At 30.2% G+C, this 22605-nt stretch overlaps 2 protein-coding genes across 2 annotated transcripts; both read left to right on the forward strand.

The window, feature by feature from the left end:
- The first annotated feature begins 9050 nt into the window (after positions 1 to 9050).
- Positions 9051 to 10031, forward strand: LOC114713582 (uncharacterized). Its single transcript, XM_028898253.1, has 2 exons — positions 9051 to 9549; positions 9753 to 10031. The coding sequence occupies exons 1-2, from the start codon at positions 9145 to 9147 to the stop codon at positions 9837 to 9839; spliced, it is 492 nt and encodes a 163-aa protein (XP_028754086.1). The 5' UTR covers positions 9051 to 9144; the 3' UTR covers positions 9840 to 10031.
- A 4-nt stretch (positions 10032 to 10035) lies between these two features.
- Positions 10036 to 11113, forward strand: LOC114713598 (protein GRAVITROPIC IN THE LIGHT 1-like). The gene is made up of 2 exons (XM_028898266.1): positions 10036 to 10665; positions 11054 to 11113. Exons 1-2 carry the CDS (start codon positions 10036 to 10038, stop codon positions 11111 to 11113), a joined length of 690 nt encoding a protein of 229 aa, XP_028754099.1.
- The last annotated feature ends 11492 nt before the right edge of the window (positions 11114 to 22605 follow it).

The following is a 22605-nucleotide window of genomic DNA, read 5'->3' on the forward strand; positions in this document are numbered from 1 at the left end:
TATACTTATGCAAGTCCTAATATTTCTTATTTAAACAACATGCACTTTATTGAGTCTGTAGGCAAAAAGGACTTGAGGACACATATGGCTTTATGTGTCTTCAAAGGGTGCGGAAAATAGTCAATACTGTGGAAGCAAGGTCGATCTACATGATGACCATAATGACTCAGATGAAAAAGAAATTATATTTTGCATCTTACATGAAAGGGTAAGTATATTATTGTATTTGAGATACACAAATTATATATATAGGATTATAATTAACATGATTCGTATTTTGCAGTTATCATTGGATCCTGATTGTTTGTGCCCCTTATGATAACAAAGTTTATTAGTTCGATTCCCTCTGTGGAGGTCCATAAGAAGAAACCAGAGATGTCATCAACATGTTAGTTTATGTTTATATATTTATTACGTGTAAAGTTTATAAACACATGCTCCAATATCATTTTTTTTTTATTGCTAATAGGGCTTTTCATAGTTCTAATGTTATGGCCAAACAGCAAAATAGGCAACCACCAAGATGGTTTCTCCCACAAGTATGTTGTCTAAATATATGCTTACAAATCTTTTCAATAATCAAAGTTAATGTTTATAAATTTTTTTTAGATAATCAAAGTTAGACATTTAATTTTATATTTCATTTTGTTAGTATCGTTGTCAACCCAAGAGTGTTCAATGTAGATATTATGTCATCCGCTATATAAATGACATCATTAAGATAGGGGTGACTGAGAAATTAAACGAGATAAATATAGATTACATTGCATACAATTCTTCAATTCTTTTAACATTTTTGATCAAATTGACTAATAACTATGTTATTTTTAATTTACAAGTATTCTAAGATATTGTGCCATATGATATGGAGGAAATCAACTTGCTGAAGGATACTTTGTCAACAACATTATTACAAAATTTTGAAAATGTGAAATAGTTAAGTGATTGATCACATTTTAGTTCATTGTTTGATTCTAGTTGAGTATTTGTTGATATATTAGGTGATTGAATAAGAATTGGATGTCAGTGTTAGGATAAATTTCTTGAAATGGTTCTGCATATTCTTTTGCCTTTACTGGTTCATTTGAGTCTGTACATTACAAGTAGGTTGTAAAAAAAATTCACACACTATTAAAAAAAGAACTCTTGTTTTTAGCAACGGTTATTTTAATAACTACAGTTAAAAATAGACTTTCCACGACGTTTTGATTAATAAAACCACTGTGGAAAGTTTCCACTGCATTTTAACTAAAAAACTGCCACGGAAAGAATTTTTTACAATGGTTTTAAACCACTGTCTTTTGTTTTTCTTACAACATCGACGGAATTCACATCACTTCCAAAACCACCATGGAAAACTCATTTTAACCACCATTAAAAGCTTTTTTTCTAATAGTGCGAGAAGGAGGCAATAGAGGGGTCATCTATGTCGTCATACTCGATGTGCCTATTATCGAGTAAGAGGTTGATCTTGTTGTTGAGGGCATAGAAGTGAGACACCAAATGATGGAGATCGCGTTTGATTGCTGCTACTCTTGCAAGTAGCTAGTCGAAAGGAGGCGAAGAAAGGGGAGGTAGGGAGGGTAGTATAGGGAAGGGGAGGGGGGAAAGATGGAAGATGTGTTGGAATGGTCTTCAATCGTTTCACTATTATGGGGCTGCCGATGATAGTAGACAAAGATAATAGGAAGGAGAAGGACAATTGGCTTCTGACTTTAAATAGATGGCAACAGAACATGCTTAATGTTCGAGTTCAGATTACTTCAGGGAAACAAAAAGGCAAGAGATAGGTTAATATAAAGATTAGTAACATTGATATCATTTAAGTATGCTTACACCGATTGGATTAAAGTTCGATGTAAAAAATAATAATGACATTGAGCTTTAATAATAACCGATGTAAAGATTGTATCGTCATTTACAAAAATACCACCACCTTATTTATTATGCTATTGGCGCAATAACTAGCATAGATTAGACGATTTAAAAGGATGTTTTTCTAGTAGTGTATATTAAAAGAGTGTTTAGTATAAAGGTTTGATTATTACTTGAAATTGGGCAAACCCATATATATGGGATTAGAGAATACCATTAGAGGAGGTGATATTTCCCAATCCACCTATATATATAGGTTTGTTCAATTCCAGGTAACAAACATTTTTTAATATTAAACACTCTTTTATTAAGTTTTTTCAATTTCAATCCCAATCTTTATTCTTTATTTTTAATGTTTTATACTAAACGGGACATTATAGTCCAAGCAAACTAGTGCATGGGAAAAGGGTTGTTATATTTTGTATTGATAAATAAATTATCAGAACATGAAATATTATAATGACTCTATAATCTAATGATATAAAACTTTTTGTACATGTTGGGTTGAACCCACGATGACCACGAAAGAGTAAGAGAAGCAAAAAATAAATACATACTACGCTAATATAAAGATTGAAAAGAGAAATAGAAGTTGATGAAAGGGAAAACAACAAAACAAGAAGAAACATATTTAGTTCTCAGGAGTCTCCGATCCATTCAACTCTTTGACGAAACCAAGAAGATACGATAATCTTACTAAGAAAACAAAATAATGTAACAGCAACCACGATTTACATAACATACTCAAATGATTCTTCACTTGCAAAATCAAAGTACTACCACAAACAAGAAATAAAAGAACACATCTCTCTAAAATGTCTAACTAACCACCGATACAGAAAACAATTAAATTCTCCAAATCCTTCACGCATGTTTAGATAACCATTACACCTTCATTGCCTGATCTTCAACAACAATTTCCTTTGTCTGAGCTTGAGTCTGAACCTGAACCTGATCTTGCGCCTGAGCCCCAGCCTGAGCCTGAGATTGCCTGGGACAGTGCCGAAAACGATGAGTTTTATGATGAGGAAGACAAGCTCGACTGATCATGATTCCAAACACGGTTCCTAACCCAAATACGACGCCGGTCCTGAGCACAGCCATGAGATGAAAGTAAGAGCAGAGCAACGAAGCGATTATTAATTATGAGTGGATAAGTAAAGTAGTTAATTGATAATTGATTTTGGAGGAATTGGAAGAGGTGTCGTGGCCTTGTGGGCTCTTTTATATCAATAATGCAAGTAAGAGATTGTTTCCGCGTTGCCTTAGCGCTCACGCCTTCTTTCTTTGACGGAACCCATGCTTAAGTAACCTCTTCTCCAAGGGTCAAACTCCCACCCTTCACGTTAACTTTTTTTATTTTTGGGTCCTGACCTTTCAAAACAATCTGAGATTTTAAAGATTAGTTTCTCCAATCCAAATATAATTGACAGCGAAGATCCAATTCACTTTATTCTTTATATTTGTCATTTTTCTTGAACTAACTCTATTAATTATACAAATAATGTGTGAATTAGTAGTCTAGTCTCTATGGAAAAATATTTTAGAGAAACCAACATAACTTTCATTTTTTTTTATAAGTAACTAATTGAATTAATTTTTTTGGTTTAATATGCAATTTTTTTCCTGAAATTTAACCTCGTTTTGGTATTAGTATTTGAAATTTGAAATCAATGGTTTTGAAAGGTTTCAGGAACAAAAAATTTTTGTTTCAAATTTTAGAAGTCAAAGTCAAAATAAAATCAATTTGTAATAACTAAAAATAATATTAACTATTTTTTAATTTATGTAAATTAGTTGTTAAATTCTTACGTATAACGTCTGAGAAATTATTTTTTATAACTTTTCTTTGTAATATATATTTATAAAGTCAGGATATAAAATGTATGGAATAATGGAAATCTATGGATTTTTAGGGTGACCACCAACCATAGGCCATAGCCCAAGAAGGGCGTGGATAAGATCAGAATATCTTTAATAATTTGATATCTTCAAAATGATCTTTTATTGGATGTTTGTCCTTTTAGAATACTTAAATATTGTAATTTAACTTTAATTGATGTACTTTAGATAAATGCAATTTATGCATTAAAGTTTACTTGTTAGTATGAATGGTGAAAGAAACGTTTGATGTTGGCAAAAAAAAAAAAAGTACAAATGATGATTTTGTAATATATTGCCCTCTATATTAATCACCTCCTCTTAACTTAAGCAGAAGATTACAAGTTTGACCCTCCGCAGGTATGATAGATGCATAAGATCAATGTGTCCTGTAGATTTATTTACAATATTTTCTTGACCAGATTTTATATATAGTATTTTGAATACAAGATCAGGAAAAATTCCATGGTGTTTTGATAAAATAGTCTTCGCTCTTCTTCAATTTTGAAGCAAACCTTCCATATTAATTTAAATTTTTTGAAATGAAATTATGCTTAAAAACGGTGAAAGGGAAAGAGATAAAAAAAAAAAAACAGATATGCGGCTGTACCTTTATGCTAATTGTAAATACTAAATAGCATAATTAAAGAGTGTGTTTGTGTGTGTGTCTTCAATTTAATCTTAATTACGTAATGGATTTTTTTTAAAAAAAATTTTACATCAGTATTTTTTGAATCTTGGATTTTTAACTCCATTCTTATCACTTAAACTATACTCAAATTAATTAATGACTCAAGTATATGATTTGTATATGTTTAATCTGACATTTTTCTTCGATAAGTTTTTCTTAGATAAGAATCAGAAAAAAGAAAAATTAAAAACAAAAAGATCTTGAGCAACATAATGATAAATAAAGACCATACAATAGTAAAATGATTTATCAAAGGATTCTTTTTTTTTTTTAAACCCAAAGTCAAAGAACAAATAGAACCTAACGCCAAGTTCTTTGACCTCTCATTGCTGCCCGTTCCTCTCATTCGCTGCCTCTTCTCTATTCGCCACTTGAAATGTTTTATAAGTGTAAAATGAAATTTGAATTGTATAATAATTAAACTAAAATATTCTAAGTATCATTCTAGTTTACATTAATTACACAGACCTCCCTTCTATTTTAAAAATATACAGTTTAGTTTAATAAGTTAATATCGTCAAAAAGATTCTAAAAACACTGTTTTTAACTGAAATTTATATTATAATAAATTTTATTTACTATTTTACCTCTCATTGTAATAAATTTATAAATTATATTTTACAATTATATGAATTTTATTTAGTTAAGGCAATACAAAAGACTTGATTAAAAATTTAACTAATTTTTTAATAAATATATATATAGTTGACTGAATATGTTTATAAATTTTTATAATAAAGATGTGTTTAAAAATTTTGAATTATAAATTTATATAATTTATAAAATCTTTTAAACTTATATCATTTAAAATTTATGATAAATAAAAATTTTGTATTTAAAATATATTTTTACAATTAAAAGAAATCAAAATAAATGATTTCTAATGAATGTGATAAAAAATTAAAAAATAAAATTTTATGATTTAAATCAAAATTAATAAATTTTATAACATATCAGAAATTTTTTAAAAAAAATATGTAGCAGAATTTTTTTGATTTTATAAAAAAATTTTGAAAAATATAAATGTCTAAATAATTATTAAGCTAAAAAGGGGTGTTTTGGTTAAAAGATAATTTAAAGTCAAACTTAACGGTCACATAACCGTTTGGGTAGATGAAAATAAAATCTTAAATATAAAAAGGAGATTTGTGTAATATATATTTTTATTTAAAGGAGGTTTATATATGTTTAAAATAAAAAGAAGGCTTGCGTAATTGAAATATAATAAAAAGGTAGTTGGTGTATTTTATTCTAATAATTAAATAAGATGACAAGAGCCAACTAATTTAAGCGATAAAAAATCCGTTTCACTAGAATAGAAATAATATGTTTATTAATAGTTTTCTTTTTAACGAGACAAACACATACATACACAAAGATATATATTTTTCTTTTAACAAGGGCTTTGTCCTATTGAGTTTTTTTTTTTTTTAAGTATGGCTCTAACAAGGCACATTGTTTACTTGTGGATATTTAAGAATGAGTGTTATAAATATTATTACAACATATGAACGTCCATAACCTCTCAAATGTCATTTGGAGGTCTACACTTAAAACTCTTCATTAATGATTTTTAGGAGTTTTCATTATATATGTTTAATTTATTGTATTATATATATTTTTATTACTACTTCCGGTTCTAATTATAAGATTTTGTTTATAAATTGTAAACAAAATCTTATAACTAAGAATGGAAGTAATATTTATTTATGTAACTCTTGATCTAACGCTAGAGGCTTACAAGTAGAGTATAGAGGCTATGTGAGGCACTTAAGACGCCTAAAACGAGTGGGATTCTTCCTATGCCTCATCCCTACTACAACCCTCTCTCACCCTATTAAAGCCTTTTATATTTATACGTTTCATAACACGTTTAAAAAATTTATTTTTATTTAAAAATAACACATTTTACTCTATGCTTTTACTGTTCTAACCATAGAAAAGGGGTATTAGTGACAAAAATTAGTACTTATCTGATTTTAAATATAAAACCTACTACTTTATATTCTTAATATAAGAGTTTATCTGACTTTATTTTAATCCTAAATATAAGATCCCAATTAACTTTATCTTTCATATTTATCAATTTAATCATAAAGTGATCCTTGTAATAATGATAGTTCTAACCAATATACTAGTATTTGATTAGCGAGTATATTTGAGGAAAAACAACATCTATTATTACAAATAACAAACATAACTAATTTTCTTAATCTATTGAAATTAGTCAACTAACTTTTATATTAAAAATAAGAGATAATATTTTATAATATAAATTATATTATAAAATGAATCTTATATCTAGAAATATGTTAGCATTTGTATATAGTAAAATGAAAAGCACTAGGCAATCCTCAATCAATTCATGACATTAAGAAACGGTACAAAATTAGGTGCGAAAATTTAAGATTGGCAAAAACGTTCGTACGCGTTCCTTATTTTCTTCTCGTTGATCACTCATTGTTGATTAATGGAAAAGATTTAATCAAAGGAAGGGTCACTTCTACGAAAATCCTAATCCAACCGTGGCCCAAAAAGCCGTCTTATAAAAGGAAACCTGACAAAGACACTTTCGGAAAAATAAAAAATAAAAACTCCTTTAATAAAGAAACGCTGCGCGGCTTTTAATTCATCAAGTTATTCCGGATACCTTCTTAATTGCTAATTTATAAATATTATATAAATAGATTGTTGTAATTTTTATTCTTTTCATTAAGTTTTTGTGGTTTTCTTAAGCTGTTTAGTAAGAAAAACAAGGTTAATAAAAGATGGACATGACTCTCATCCAACATATACCTATATCAATTTTACCTACTTTTTTAATTTCTTTGCACAAAAAGTCATGTCCTGCTTGTCTTAGCGCTTGTTATCTGAAAACCAACTATTTTTGTTAAGTATGTATATCTTTTTATTACAAATAATTCTATTTAAGATATTGTTGGGCATTAAGTTATCTATCCGAACAAATATTCAAATTTTGTATCGTTTTATTATGAGAGATTAACTTCTTCGGTTAAATTCGTCTACTATTAGTTTAAAAAATAGCATTTTTAGTCATAATTAACAAAATACTAGATAAATATATAAAAAAAATTTCACATGACTATGTAATAGATTCACCGCCACATTGTCCATATATTTTATATTTACAGTTTAATGATGATAATGGAATTAAGGAGTCCATAATTACTTTCTATAAAAATCAGCACCACTTTTAGTTAGCGAAGGAGAAGCGTTAGGTATATTTAATTATTTATCATTATTTATAATTATTAATATTAGAACTAACGGTCTCAACTCCCAAAGAGATGGTCGCTGTAGCTGTTAGCCACTAATGTGGCATTCTGCCTCTTTCTTTACCGTTAATTCCTGAAAAGTCAGCACCGAGACATCAAACCATGAATAAAGTTGTAATAAAAAATTTGTAAAGACAAAAGAAGAGAGCAAAAGTATATAAAATTATATTGTATGACCCAAATTTAATACTATTTATAATATAAACCCAGAATAAACTCCAATCATTCTCCAATGCAAAAGGACCTATATTTCTTTGTTTTTTTTTGAATTAAATACTAGATAACATTACTTACAACAACTGAAAATTATATCTAGTCTCCCTCTTCACTTTCCTCCTATGGGCACATAAGTGCAAGAAATTGTAGCTAATCATATGACATAATTTAGCAGGAAATTTTTTTTTTTGGGTGAGTATTTAGCAAGAAATTGGCAATGTAATTATCCTGCTTGTAAACATGGTATAAGGACTTATAGTTCATGTTGAAGCTTTTCCAAAAGGTTATCACCTAAGTTTTGCATAACTATATTTTAAAAAAAATTACAATTATCCTTAGGAATATTAAATTTTTATCACATTATTTCCCAAATTCTCATTTTACAAATTACAATTTATAGTTCCTTAAACTATAAAATAAAATATGATAATTAGACTTAGATTATAGGCTTTATATATTATCTTACTTTTAAACTTTTTTCATTAAAATTTCATCACATAATTTTTTTCTGTTATAAAAGACTTCATTATTTCTTAACATTGTTTATTTTAATTGTCAAATTAGAAAGTGTCTTCGTTATCAAATATAAAAGCTAGTAAATGATTTTCTTTTATTGCAAATATGAGATTTCAATTTGTTATCTTTTAAATTTATAATTTTTTCTTAAATTATTTCTATTTTATGATTATTATCTTTTTTAATGTTAGAATGGACAATATATGATTATACTATGGAGCTTTAAAATTTCTTTATGCCTATTCTTTAAGTATTAAAAGTTATAATGAAAAATTTTAAGTCATAAGGAATTTTTATGCTTATCATTACCGAAATCTAAATTTCTAACCATAAAGGCATGTTTGTCCATCAATGACAAAAGGAACATTTTTATCATAAAAATAACTTAAAACTGTGTCTTTGATCATAAATTTAACCAGGTCTGGGTACACCAATGTAATTTTCTATGCGGGTCTGTTAGTGTAATATTTTCCAAACGAGAAAGGCAAAAGTGGGGCATGATGCCCAGCTGGCCCAAGCCCACGTACCTTTCTTTGAAGACATCCAAAGCGAAGGAAAAGCTGTGGAATTCTTATTCTTCTCTTCCGTTAGATTAGGTTCATACTCAATTGATTTGATCCTTCTTTGCTTTCACGCTTTCAAGTTGCGAAGTTTTAATTCGCTCAGAATATGCCTGAAGTGGATAGTTCCTCCACCAAACCCCCTCAAATCTCCGAGATGTTCCAGAAATTTGCCCTCGCTTTCAAGACCAAAACCTTCGAGTTCTTCGCCGACGAAGATCAGGCCGCCGGCGCCGCAGGTGAAGACTCCGATGGCTTCTCCCTCTTGGATTCTGCCGAAGATTTCATCACCGACCAGAAAGTTGTGGTGATCAAACCAGATCCAGCCTGCAATTTCTTTCGCGAAACGACGCCGTCTCCGCCTGAGCCGCCCATAGCGAAGCCTGCGGTTGAGAGCTCCGTGAAGAAGTTGGAGCAAACTGAGAAATTATTGTCGCCGGCTCAACAAGCGGCAGTGACGAAGTCATTGAGCGAGAGTGAGATCAGAGCATTGAATACTCAGATGATGCACACGGTGATTTCCTCGATCTTCGCCACGGTTTCGTCATTTGAAGCTTCGTATGTTCAGTTGCAGACTGCTCATGTTCCGTTTATTGAGGAAAATGTGAAGGCGGCTGATAGAGTTTTGGTTTCACACCTTGAGAGACTATCCGAATTCAAAAAATTCTTTAGAGATTGGCAAAGGAGTCCTGATTTTGATTCTGAATTTCCTATCAGGTCTTGCTTAGGAGCTCAGGTGGAAGAAAATCAGAACAAGCTGCGGACTCTGGGGACTGTTTCGAACCGCTTACAGTCAGAGCTTGAACAAAAACATGATGAGGTTTCGGTTCTGAGGAAAAAGTTGGACGAAATTCAAAAGACTAATGTCAAGTTGTCCAAGAAGTTATGCGGTAACTTGAATTCTTCTAATGATGTTTTGCTAACCGTAAGAGTGTTTGATTCGGTCTTGCATGATGCTTCTAGGGAAACTCACAAATTTACTAAGATATTGATTAGTTTGATGAGAAAAGCTGGGTGGAACTTGGATGTAGTGGCCAACGCAGTTCATCCAAACATCAACTATGCAAAGAAAGGGCATAATCAGTTTGCACTTTTGTCATATGTATGTTTAGTGATGTTTCAAGGTTTTGATTTGGAAGATTTTGGGATGAATTCCGGTGAACCCATGTCAGATGGCCATGATTTAGATTCAGAAAATAAAAGTAGGTTTTTGAAGCAACTGCTTGAGCATGTATCCAGCAATCCAATGGAGTTGCTTAGCATCCATCCTACTTGCGAGTTTTCAAAATTTTGCGAGCAGCAATACGAGAGACTTATCCATCCTACGATGGAATCATCCATTTTCATTGATTTGGATGGAAATGAAACGGTACTGAAGTCATGGAGGTCAATAAGCATGTTCTATGATGCTTTTGTTAGAATGGCTAGCGCCATATGGACACTTCATAAGTTATCCCATGCCTTTGATCCCGTGGTAGAAATTTTTCAAGTGCAGAGAGATGTAGACTTCTCAATGGTATACATGGAGGATGTTACAAGGAGAGTTACTTGGCCAAACAAAAGAAGGGCAAAAGTGGGATTCACAGTGGTTCCAGGATTTAAAATAGGGGAGATAGTTATTCAATCACAGGTTTATCTGAATGACTTGAAATGTACAGAGTAGTATAAGTAGTTGTTCTTGTTCAAGATATGCTATCAGATGAGACTGTATTTGTAAGGTACCAAACCTGTTGGCGGCTCTGGCAGTGTACACCTTGTTTGCTTTTCATTGTAAGTGAAATCCACTGACTTTCCTGGAATTTATACCAAGAAGATGCCTGTTACAGATTGAGAAAGAAACGCTATGTATACCAGAAGAAGACGTTTGGTTCTTCTGCTGCTGTAGTGGGAACAAGGCAAGTTGTGACAAGTCTTCCCATCTATTTATTGTCAAAACTCATGTGCAATAGGTAGCCTGCGGACACTTCCCTTGTTTTATCTTTCTTTTCTGTTTGTCAGTTTTGTTTTGTTGTTTATAGGTTAGTTGTGTAGAGCTCTGTACAGAATACTACTCCGTTTCTGGGGACTATGAAAGCTGATCAGTCAATTGTGTATCTATCACTCAAAAAACGAATAAATGTTTCCTTATGGTTATCAGTAACATTTTATTTCAAGAATACAAGGCTTTATTTATGTTTTTTGCTAGCAAGTAACTTTATACTGTGGTTAGTAATTTTTTAATATTGTCTCTTTTGGTTCTGTTTTTGTTATGGGAAAATAAAGGTTCAAGTTCAAATGTTTCCCAGGTTTGGCTGGCTGAAAATCTTACCTCTTTGTATATGCACATTTTTTTTGGGATAATTCTGTTGCATGAATCATTTTTGTCCTGTTTTTGCCTGCCAACCCTCTTTCTGAACCTGGACTTAGGTATCCTATGATGAAAAAGTGGTAGGAGTGATATGTAGAGCCATGGCTGAGACCCACTAGATAGATTCCACCCATTTCTGTCTGTCATCATTTTTCTGCAGGAATCCACTCCACACGCAGCCTCCATGCCCACTTTAGCCATCGAATGATTGTTTTAGGATCCTTCAGATTCTTATGAAGTTGGATGTGTTGGCTGAAATAAACTGTTTTTGAGCGTTAAGTCCAAATATACTTATGAAATATTTGCAAATGCACACTTGGCGTCATAATATTTACATAGATGCAAAAGTGCTCATGAAGATTGCAAAAAGGTGTAAAAATGTCACGTCTGCTAATTTAAGCAAATGTCCTTTAACATTTAAAATAGGGTTAATACAATCTTTGGTTTCAAGTTTGTCCTTATGTTGATTTTCGTCTCTTAAGTTCTAAATCATAGGTTTTAGGGGCAAAATGGTTCATGTTTTTATTAAATTATAGGGACTAGTATTTTAAATAAAAAAAGACTTGAGGAGTTAATACTTATGATTTAAAACTTGAGGAATCAAAACTAAAATGAGAGTAAACTTGAGGGACTGAAAATTGTATTAATCTTTTAAAATATAAACAGATTTCCATCTTAATCCTGCTTTTGATTAGGCTCTGACAATTTTTGAATATGACCTGATAGTATTAGATATTAAATTTTGTCAAATAAAATAAAATAATGGTTTCTTAGTTATTAGTCGAAGGTAAAGCACCTACCTTCTCAAGTCGTTAGCGTTCTCGGGCAAGCATCCCGGAAAAAGGACCTTCTGTTTAATTTTTTTTTTTTTTTGGTAACAACGACCTTCTGTTTAATTTTATACTGCGAGGCCAGAAGCTGTTTCCTTCGACCCACTTTGTATTATCTTTCTTTGTTTATTCTGCAAATGGACTTAGAGAGCAATCATTTACTGCAACAAACAAGTTGATTGCCAGCTATGCACTGGAAAACGTAGCTGGGATCTGGTAAGATATTTGTCTTGGAACTTATTGTAGCTTTAGTTGGCTGCATCTTTAATCTAATATAATGTTGACGCTGTTTTCGTCAACCAACTTATTCCTTTGTGGTCATTATTTGGCAATGCTTAGTTTAGTTGGCTCTTCAACATGGATATTTGCTCTTGTTTGAGTGGATAAGTGTTTTTTTTTTTTTTAATAATACTCCTTCTTGTTATGAATGTAAAAGTTAGTAGATGAGTTTGTTATAGTATTTTCAAATTTTAATTCATAGTGTCTCTTAAATTTATAATTTTTCTCTAAATTCTTCATATTGATTATACGAATTAAGGGATTTTCATTGTGAGTGTAATGTCCAGTACAAATAATTAAAAAGAATATCTTAGAGAAATTATATATTTTTAAAATAATTAATTTTTTTTATGTATATACCATCTTGACCAGTTTGCTCCAATTTGAATTGAACTTCACATGGAATAAAAAAGAAATAAAATATTACCTCCAGTCCTAATTAGAAGAGCCAGTTGACTAATTTAAAGAGAGTAAGGAAGTAAGTTGAGTTAGTTATTTTATTGAGTTAGTTATTTTAGAGGATAAAAAAAATTCTTGTATCTCCTATTATATTTAAAAAGTAATGGTACATAGTAGATATTATTGAGAAATACGTAAGAGCTAATTAAAAAATTTTGTTTTGATCTTAAACGTAAGGCTTTACTTAATTTTGTCTCATAAATTTATATTTTTTTTCCTTCTAAACTCTTCTTATTGGATGCATATATTAAAGGGTTTTTTTATTAAGAAAATATTTTTCAATACAAATGATTTTAAACGGGTGTTTAGGGAAATTGATACATCTTTTTATAAAAAACTAAATTAATCTTTTAATATACATAAATATATATTTATATATTACATACATATATAACACTTACTTCGCTGCTACTTTTTGTTGTTATATGAGCTGGGCCCAAGTTACTGTTGCATCCTTCTTGTATGATTGACTATCGTTTAACTTTAGCACGCCTTGTCTCCTTTCCTTTGAAACGCATAATGCGGCCGAAAAATAATCCAATCATGATTTAACATAAATCATGCGAATCAATCTGGATGGTTTATGTCTGATACGTGTCCACCAAAATGTAATTTGGATCCGCACGTGATGGTTATGTGAGCAATATTATTGAAATTACATTATAAATCTAATAAAATTTGAATCACTTGGAAATGCTTGTTTAATTATTTTAAATTCATATTTAAGATTTTTATTTTGAATTTATTATTTATCCAAAGATAAACCCAATACTTAAGTTACTTCTTATTATATACTCTTTTGATTCTTAATATAAGACTTAGTCGAATAGTTGATGTTGCTTCCATACTTATCAATTTTTTTAAAATTAATTTTATTGATATTCTCTCAATAATAATCAAGTAGGAGAGGAAGGAAAGAAATTAGAAAGATGCTTAAGGTGTTTTATAAAAAGCATATTATATTAACTAAAACAACTAGCATCCTTAATCTACTCCAATTAGTTAATTACGTCTTACATTAAAGGCTAGAGGAGTATAATACTACTATGTAAAAGATAAAAAAAAAAATAAAGAGATCAAAATTACAGAGGTTAGAAAAAATAAAAATAAATAAATAATTTATCTTTTATGATTATCTGATATATGCGTTTTTCAATTTTACTACGTAAGAAGATGATTTATTTCTCTGTTAGTTCAGTCAACCTATGTTTACAAAGTTTGACTCATTAGTAAAGCTCTACCATATTAATTACCAAAAAATTTTGAGTATTTACAATAGTATTTCCCAAAAAGAGTAGATATTCATTAAAAATAATGTCTCATATCTATTAGAAAAATTTAATTAAATCCTGATTAATGCTCTCTTTATTCAAGAGATTAAATCCATAATTATTTAACTGAACAGCTATTATAATATTTTGGAGTATTAAGGTGAAAATTCATGAGCGTTGGACATCGATTCTATGGGGTTAAAATTACTATGATTTTAAATTTTTGGAGAAATATTGAATCCAATAAAATTTTTGAGTGCTTAGCACTCAAGTGAAAACTTCCAAGAAAAATTTACACTTTATCCTTTTTTTAATTACTTATACAAGTTTAGTTTCTTCTTTGAAAACTACAGTTACAAAGCATTCCTTCAATTCCCTGTAAAAGCTGAATAACTAAAGAAAAAAGAACTTTTAATGCTGAAAAACAACCAAAAAATACACATTACCAATAAATAATGAATTTGAAAAGTTATTGTAACAATACAAACAGTACGATGTATGCAATTCATGAAATTACTCTATAGGAAATTTGAGCCGACACAATGGACATGTATGGTATGGCCTGTTTTTAGCCATTTTACAATGCAATTATTGTGGAAAAAATGGTCACAAGGCAATGCAAAAGCATCTTCGCAACCATCATCATCTTCATCAAAACTTTCTAAGCAAATGCTACATTGGCTTGCCTCCATTTTATCATTGGACAATTCCATCTTCTTTAGTGGTGATATAGCCTTTTCTGTTACCGAAACTATAAACAATTGTTGCGTGGATTGGTCTATGGCTTGATTCACTTCTGTTGATTCATCAGAATTAGAAGATTGTTGATGATGAATGGATGGCTCTGTGGGATGATAGACTTCTCTATATATCATATATTCATCGTATTCATTGTCTGAATATAGAGCAGTAATTTGGAGATGAAAAGACAAAGGAACTAAGTCAACATCAGAAGCACTACCTTAGGAGTTGAATAATTTGAGCAGACTAAGAAAATTTGTTAAATTAATTATTTGTAATAAATAGGAGTTGTCTTTCTTAAAATATCTTTGCTAATTATGTGTATATTAGCTAAAACCATTATTTAATGGAACCTTTAATATATGCAATTATTATAAGGATTACTTTAGAAAAAATAGATAAATATGAAAGTCAAAGTGGGTTGAGATCTTATATTTAGGACTAAATTAAAAGTCAAATTAACTCTTATATTAAGGACCGGAGGTAGTAGTATTGACATGAAGTCTTTGAAGATTGAAACGTAAGAGGATTCATGATTATAAATTTATAATATAATTGCAAAAGGATGAAGATTTACTCCCAAGTAGAACTGCCAGAAGTCCTAAGGTTCCATTTAATATGAATCATTAAAAAAAAGGGATAATGATTGAGATTATAATTGAAAAAATCTATTAAAAGAGAGTTTAGCATGAGAGATTGCTTGTTACATTGGGATTGCTTGAGAAAATCTAAGGTCCCATTTAGTACAAAGCATTGAAAATAATGGATAAGGATTGTGATTAGAATCAAGAAAATTTATTAAAAGAGAATTTAGCACGAAAGATTGCTTGTTATATGGGATTAGACAAACCCATATATGTGATATTGGAGAATATCATAGGAGAAAGTGATATTTCCCAATCTCACTTTCATAAGTCTGTTTAATTCCATGTAACAAATAATTATTCATGCTAAATATATTTTAATGATTTTTTTTCAATTACAATCACAGTCTCAATCTCTTATTTTCAATATTTCATACAAAATGAGACCTAGAGTTCTAAGCTCTCGCGGCAACCTATAGCCCCAAAACCCATATCACAAATTAAAGTTTGCAATAAGCAAAACCAATATAAATAAAATTTCAATGGAAATTTATTAATTTCAATCCTCAGAATCTAATTACAGCAGTTAAACGCATGCATATGGGGGGGAAAAAAAGAAGATTTAATCATAAGATTTGGAAACAAAAATTTGAACCAACCGAAGGAAGGAGGTTTGACAAAGAGAGGCTCACAGATGGTGAATGACTGAGTCCCAACTTCACACACACATTTATATTCTAATCATAAGACATATATTTTAACCATTCAAACGTAATCTTCTATAAGATATTGTTTAAAATTATTCTTTTTTATAACTGTTTTAAAATTATTCGACATTTCATTTTAAAGTAATTCATCATACCAAATTTTAACACTTTCAAATTTGATTATTTATTTTTTTATAATTTAATATTTTAATAATAATTTTATGAAAGACCAAATCTAATCTGTTTAAATATTAATCTAACAGTTAGAGAGAAAAAAAGGAAAGAGAATTGGAGGTACAAAGACAGAATCATTTTTTCCCTCTACAGTTTACTAAATCTAATTAACCTTAAAGTTTACTCTCTCAAAGGTTTGGCCAAAAATATTTATTTCCCACAGTATTTCCCAAAGAGAAGAGACTTGGCCATTAGCATTTAACTTGATTTGCAATTTCTTACAAGAGGTTTACATTTTCTCTTTCTCTACACCAAGTATGAAAGATTTTACCATTAGGTTCATGTTCGTGTATAAAGATATCATATAATTGTAGTCCAACTTCATGTGTAAATTCCATAAAAGATGATAGTCTCATCTATCTATTTCAAAATGAAATTAAATTCTTATTGTTGCTTTCTTTATTTCACAAGTGTTTCATTATTTAATTGAAGTAATTTTTAATTATAAATTTTTTTAATTACAGATACAATCATACAACTTTATTAGTTTCTTCTTTGAAACTTGTAAAGCATTCCTTTCCCAGTAAAAGCTGAATAACTAAAGAAAGAAGAATTATAATTCATGCGGTAAAACAACAAAATTAAAGAATTACACAATAAATAATGAGTTACGAAAATTTATTCCACAGGCAATTGAAAGCGACACAATGGACAAGTATGGCCTGTTTTTAGCCATCTTACAATGCAATTATTATGGAAAAAATGGTCACAAGGCAATGCTGAAACATCCTCGTCACTATCATCATCATCAAAACTTTCCAAGCAAATGCTACATTGGCTTGTCCTCATTTCATCCTCGGACAATTCCATCTTCTTCAGTGACGACGCTATAACTTTTTCTGTTGCCGGAACTATAAACAACTGTTGCATGGATTGCTCTAAGACTTGATTGATTTCTGTTGATTCATCATGATCAGAAGATAGTAAATGATTAATGGATATCTCTGTGGGATGATAGATTTCTGCATGTATCGTGTATTCATTTGCTGCACTTAGAGCAGTAGTTTGAGGATGAAAAGACAAGGATAGCAAGTCTTGAATGGAAGAAGTATGGACATGAAGATACACATTTAGAGGTATTAAACGATGATGATGATGTTGAGTAGTAGCTTCTTGGTCGTAAGATCTGATTTCGGATGCCAATAACTGAATATTATTTTGGGAAAGATAGTTGGCTACGTTTTCACGAAGAAATAATAAAATTTCTTGAATTAATTCTTCACGAGACATGGTGATTGGACATTCAAACATTTCAAAAGGTGTCATTCGAAAAAGCCTCCTGTTGGGTGAAGTCCCATGTTGAATGAAAGCAAAACTGATTTGGAACATATCTTCCGTATCAAGTCTTCAGAAATCGAAGCCTATACAAAGAGGAGGGTTGCTTATGCTTTGTTTGTTGCGAGGGGAAATATTAGTTTAATTTGCTCTGGAAATTAAAAAAAAAAGATAAATTTTTTAGAATAAAGAAAGGAAGAATATAGAATCTGATAAAGAATAGAAACATATTAAAGTCATGAAATATTTATATTAAAAGAGAAAAATAATTAGTCCTAAAAGGGAAGCAGGAATAACAAGTGACTAAGCTTGGACTATCATAGAAGCTCCCGCCCTGAATGAATTTTTTTTTTTCATTATATATTTCAATATTTCTCATAAACTTGTTCTTTTGGTTCCTTTTATTTGAAGTCATAAAAATAGAAATTAATGGGAAAAAGATTGATCCAACACAGACGATGATGATGATGGTGGACTTCCACAAGGAAAAACGCCTAAACCTATAGCCCAAAACCCATGTCACAAATTGAAGTTTGCAATATAAATAAATTCTCAACCGAAATTTATTAATTTAAATCCTCAAAATCTAAACTAATCGAAGTATATACATAATTGTATATTCTAACAAAATTTGAAAACAGCAGAAATAAAAATTCAAACTAACCAAAGAATGAGGGAATAGCCTGGGACGGAAGCTTGACGGAGAGATCAGGGCCTCACCAATGGCGAATGACTTTGTTCCCACTCTATATGTGTGTATATATATTCTAAGATTCTAAGAGGTAGACCGATAATTTAATGATTCAGATTATTAAATTAAAAAGATAAATCTAAATGGTTCAAATATTAATCTAACGAAAATGAAGATGGTAGAGTAAGAGAGAATCATTTTTCCTCTATCTCTATCTATCTATATCTATTTCACCTATAAAATATTGCTAAAAGATATGTTTTGAATTATTTTCTCTTTAAAAAATTTAAATTTAAGTCACTTTAACATTATTATTCATTATTTAAAAACGTTTCATTCTAGCACTTTTAAAATTGAAATTTAATATTTTTAGTTTGGTTTGTAATTTATCATGGATTAAATCTTGGTCGATTTTAAAATAGCCTTGATGTTAATTATTTAAAAATAATTCATGCTAGCATTCTTAAAATTTATTTTATTATTTAAATTTATAATTTGAACGTAGATAGACCCCCCATTTAACTTACTCAATTCATACACATAATATATATATAACTAATTACTGTAACCCTATAATTTTGTATGTTTTCTTTTTTTTAATATCATGTTGCCTTTTTATAATATATATATAAATATAACTATTATTCTGATTTTTTCATAAAATATTAAATACTTTATGCAGCGGAATACGTAGTTTCAGCAACATTATCATCTGAATCCTAAAAATTCAATAGGATTATCAAGTTTCATTTAGCGAAGTTTTCACCATTCATTACATGCTTGTTTTTTTTTTAAAAAAAAAAATCATTCAAACGTGGTAGCTTAGAGATAAATCTGTTCCCTAAAATTATCATGAAGTTATTATAATGCTAAAGCCCTTAAATTCATCCTTGATTAATTACATGAGCATAAGATTATCTAATGACTTTGGACAAATTATTTATCTTCACATTTTTGTGTTGAAGTATGGATATATATATATATATATATGGTAATGTGACTTAGATTTCTATTCAATCTTATAAAATTTTCAAGCTCAATTAAAACAATACAGCCTCTCTAAAAATATGTTCTGAATTATTTTCTTTTAAAAATTGAAAGTTGAATTTACGTATGTTTATATTTTTTTAAGTGAAAAATTGAATTTGTACCAATTTGAGTAAAGCTTGCCTTGCAATATTGCTATTTGCTAATAGATTTTTTTTTTTTTAACTAGCCTATTTGCTAATAGATTGTCCTCGGAGGGTGAAAAAATAGAATTGAAAAAAAAAGGGAAAGAAGTAAACGAAGAAAATGCAAATGAAGGAAAAGGACGGCTTCTTTTATATTAAACCACTTATTAATTTTTCGGTGAAAAAAAACTACTTATTAATGTGTTAATCATTCACATCAAATCCCTAAGGATATATTTGATTAACATTTTTTTGTAACAGATTTACATTTTTTTTTCGTATATAGATATATCATATGAATGTATCCCAACTTTAAGCCGAAATTTCATCAAACATAATCATCTCATCTACGGTGATAATACAAGCCAACTTGATTAGGGTTAGACGGTACACGTTAAAAAGACCTATGTGATGACTGTAACATCCCAAAAATTTGAAACCCTAGTAATGAGAATGTGAGAAATGGGACATGATTGATAAGCATAAGGTATGAGTAAAGCATGGAAACCCAAAATGGGATGAAACTGACTTTATCGGGTCCCTAGGGGCAAAACGGTAATTTTGAGAAAAGTTCTCAAAAATTCCCTAAAAATAGGAAAAGGTGGAATTAGGGGTTTTTAAATCACATATGATATTTTGGGAGTGAGAATGGCCCAAAATAAATTTTGGTGAAAATTCCTAAAAAAATTAATTATTTTTGGGAAAATAGGGAAAAATGAAGGGGAATTAAAGTGATATAATTATTTTAATTAACTAAGGACTCCAAAAATTCAAGGAAAAATATGGATACACTCCCTAGGAATATATATGAATTTATAAAATTGTTTCCAAGTATTGAAAATGCAGGAAATAATTTATGGGGAATTTACTTCTGAATTCCTGTCGGTAAAGACCAGATTTAAAAAAAATGTGAAATAAATACCTAGAGGTCTTGAAAAATTTCCAAAACTTCCAGATCACACTTTTAGAATAAATAGGGATTTATCATGAAAATAAATAGAATTTTTGAAGCCCTTAGCTATTTTTCCTAATAGGGGGCAAGAAATTGGGTATTATGTGACCAAATGATTTTTAAAATTACCCTAACCAATTCCATTGCTTCCTAATCAGTTTTTACCATTTATTTAGCATCTAACAAGGCCCAAATTCGTGCCCATCATGACCAGAACAGCTGCCTTGTGTGCTGGGCAAATTTTCAACCATTGGATCAACTCTCTTGGAATTTGAGTCAAAACATGTGTAGCTAGGATTGCCCCCTCATTTTGGCCGACTTATGCACTTAATTTTAGGACAGAAATAGCTGCCTAAGAGCAGGTTTTGGGACAGCAAATGAGGTCTATAAATATCCCAATAATTCTCCCAAAATTCGTGCAAAAATCTGGAAAAATAGGGAAGGTTCTGCACAAATATTTCTTAACTTCCAAACACTCTGCAAACCACTTCCAATCCAAGGCTAATCATCAAGCTTTAATCCAAGACTCCTTAAGGTATGTTTAGGCTTTAATTTGATGCATTTTCAATGGCCAAATCGTGACTTAAATTGAGGGGGAAGTGCTGTTCCATTTCTGTTTTGCTGGAAGTTCTAAGAGAGAATAGCAAATTGAGTTATGAGCTTGTGGTTGATGTTTGGTGCTGTTTCGAACGGGTTATGGAAGAAATTACCCTAGGACCTATGACTATTCAGTTCAGCCAACTCAAGAACTCAAGGGTAGGAATTGTTTCAATGAGTTTTAATGGTTCCAATGGATTTAAAATGTGATTTTGTGTAGGATTATGCTATGAAAGTATGTTTAAATTCATCGGAATCAAATGTGAAAATTTATGAACCTAAGGGGAGGTGTTCGGCCATCTTGAATTCATGGACTTATGATTGGATTTTGATGGTTTTGATGCTTCCATTGAATTCCTTGGGTGCTTTTGTGTAGGATTATATGGAGGAATTGAATTTGGAAGCATTAAAAATCAAAGTTGGAAATTTTGACATCTTCCCTTGTAAAAATTCGTTTTTGTTTTGACCAGAACTTAAGGAAGGGATTTGATTTTGTAAAATTTGATTTGATATTTAAATTCTACATGAAAAATTATGTACGAATGGCCAAGGAGGTTTCTTGAATCAAAGGAAAAACAATTAGGCCAAAAATCCAAAGAAAGAGGGTTTAATGTTTAAGTAATGTGTAATGTGTTTGAATAATTGAATGATTGGCATTGGTGTTGGTTTGATAGGTACCTTGCCAAATCCTCAAGAGAACATCTTGAACCTAAAGGAAATCAAGAACCAAGTGTCAAAAGGTAGCATTGAATTACATTTTGATTGCTTTCTTGCTTACATTGATGTGTTAATGTGTATGTGTGCAATGTGTGCCATGATGTGACTAAGCTTTATTGCAAATGTTGATTGCAATGTTTGAACTATGTTGCCTTGGCATTATATCCACTGAATATGTGTATGATAGCTTACTTTCCATGGCATAAAAGCATGAACACATAAGCAAGATAAATGTACAAAAGCATTGCATGTAGTGTTTGCATGAATGCATGATAATTGTGATTCTGTGCTACTGAGATTTTTTTGAAATCTCACTCTTATGTTTAACACCACCTAGGAGGGAGTTCAAGCAAGGGCAAAGGCAAAGAAATTGTCCCGGAGGCCTAATGAACAATTAATGTACCCTAGTGTAAATTTTGGAACTTGTTATGTAATATTATGACTTTGGAAATGTTTGTTGGATAATAACTCCTAATGGGAGCCAAGCATGTATGTCTATGTTTAAACATGTGAAAGTATAGTAGAATATATGTTCAAGCATGTGTTAAGTCCCAAATGATTAAGGATGGGTAAAAGGTTAAGAAAGAACCAAAACAAGTATAGTTAAGGGATGAACTTTCCCTAGAAAGGACCAAACTTAGTACATACGAAAGAAATAGCAAATATTTGAATCTGAACTTGAAATTTGGTAGACTTATAGATCACATTTTAGCT

This window comes from Neltuma alba, unplaced genomic scaffold, assembly GCF_004799145.2.
Source record: "Neltuma alba isolate B1F8T4 unplaced genomic scaffold, ASM479914v2 tig00011439_pilon, whole genome shotgun sequence".
Classification (NCBI taxonomy): Eukaryota; Viridiplantae; Streptophyta; class Magnoliopsida; order Fabales; family Fabaceae; genus Neltuma; species Neltuma alba.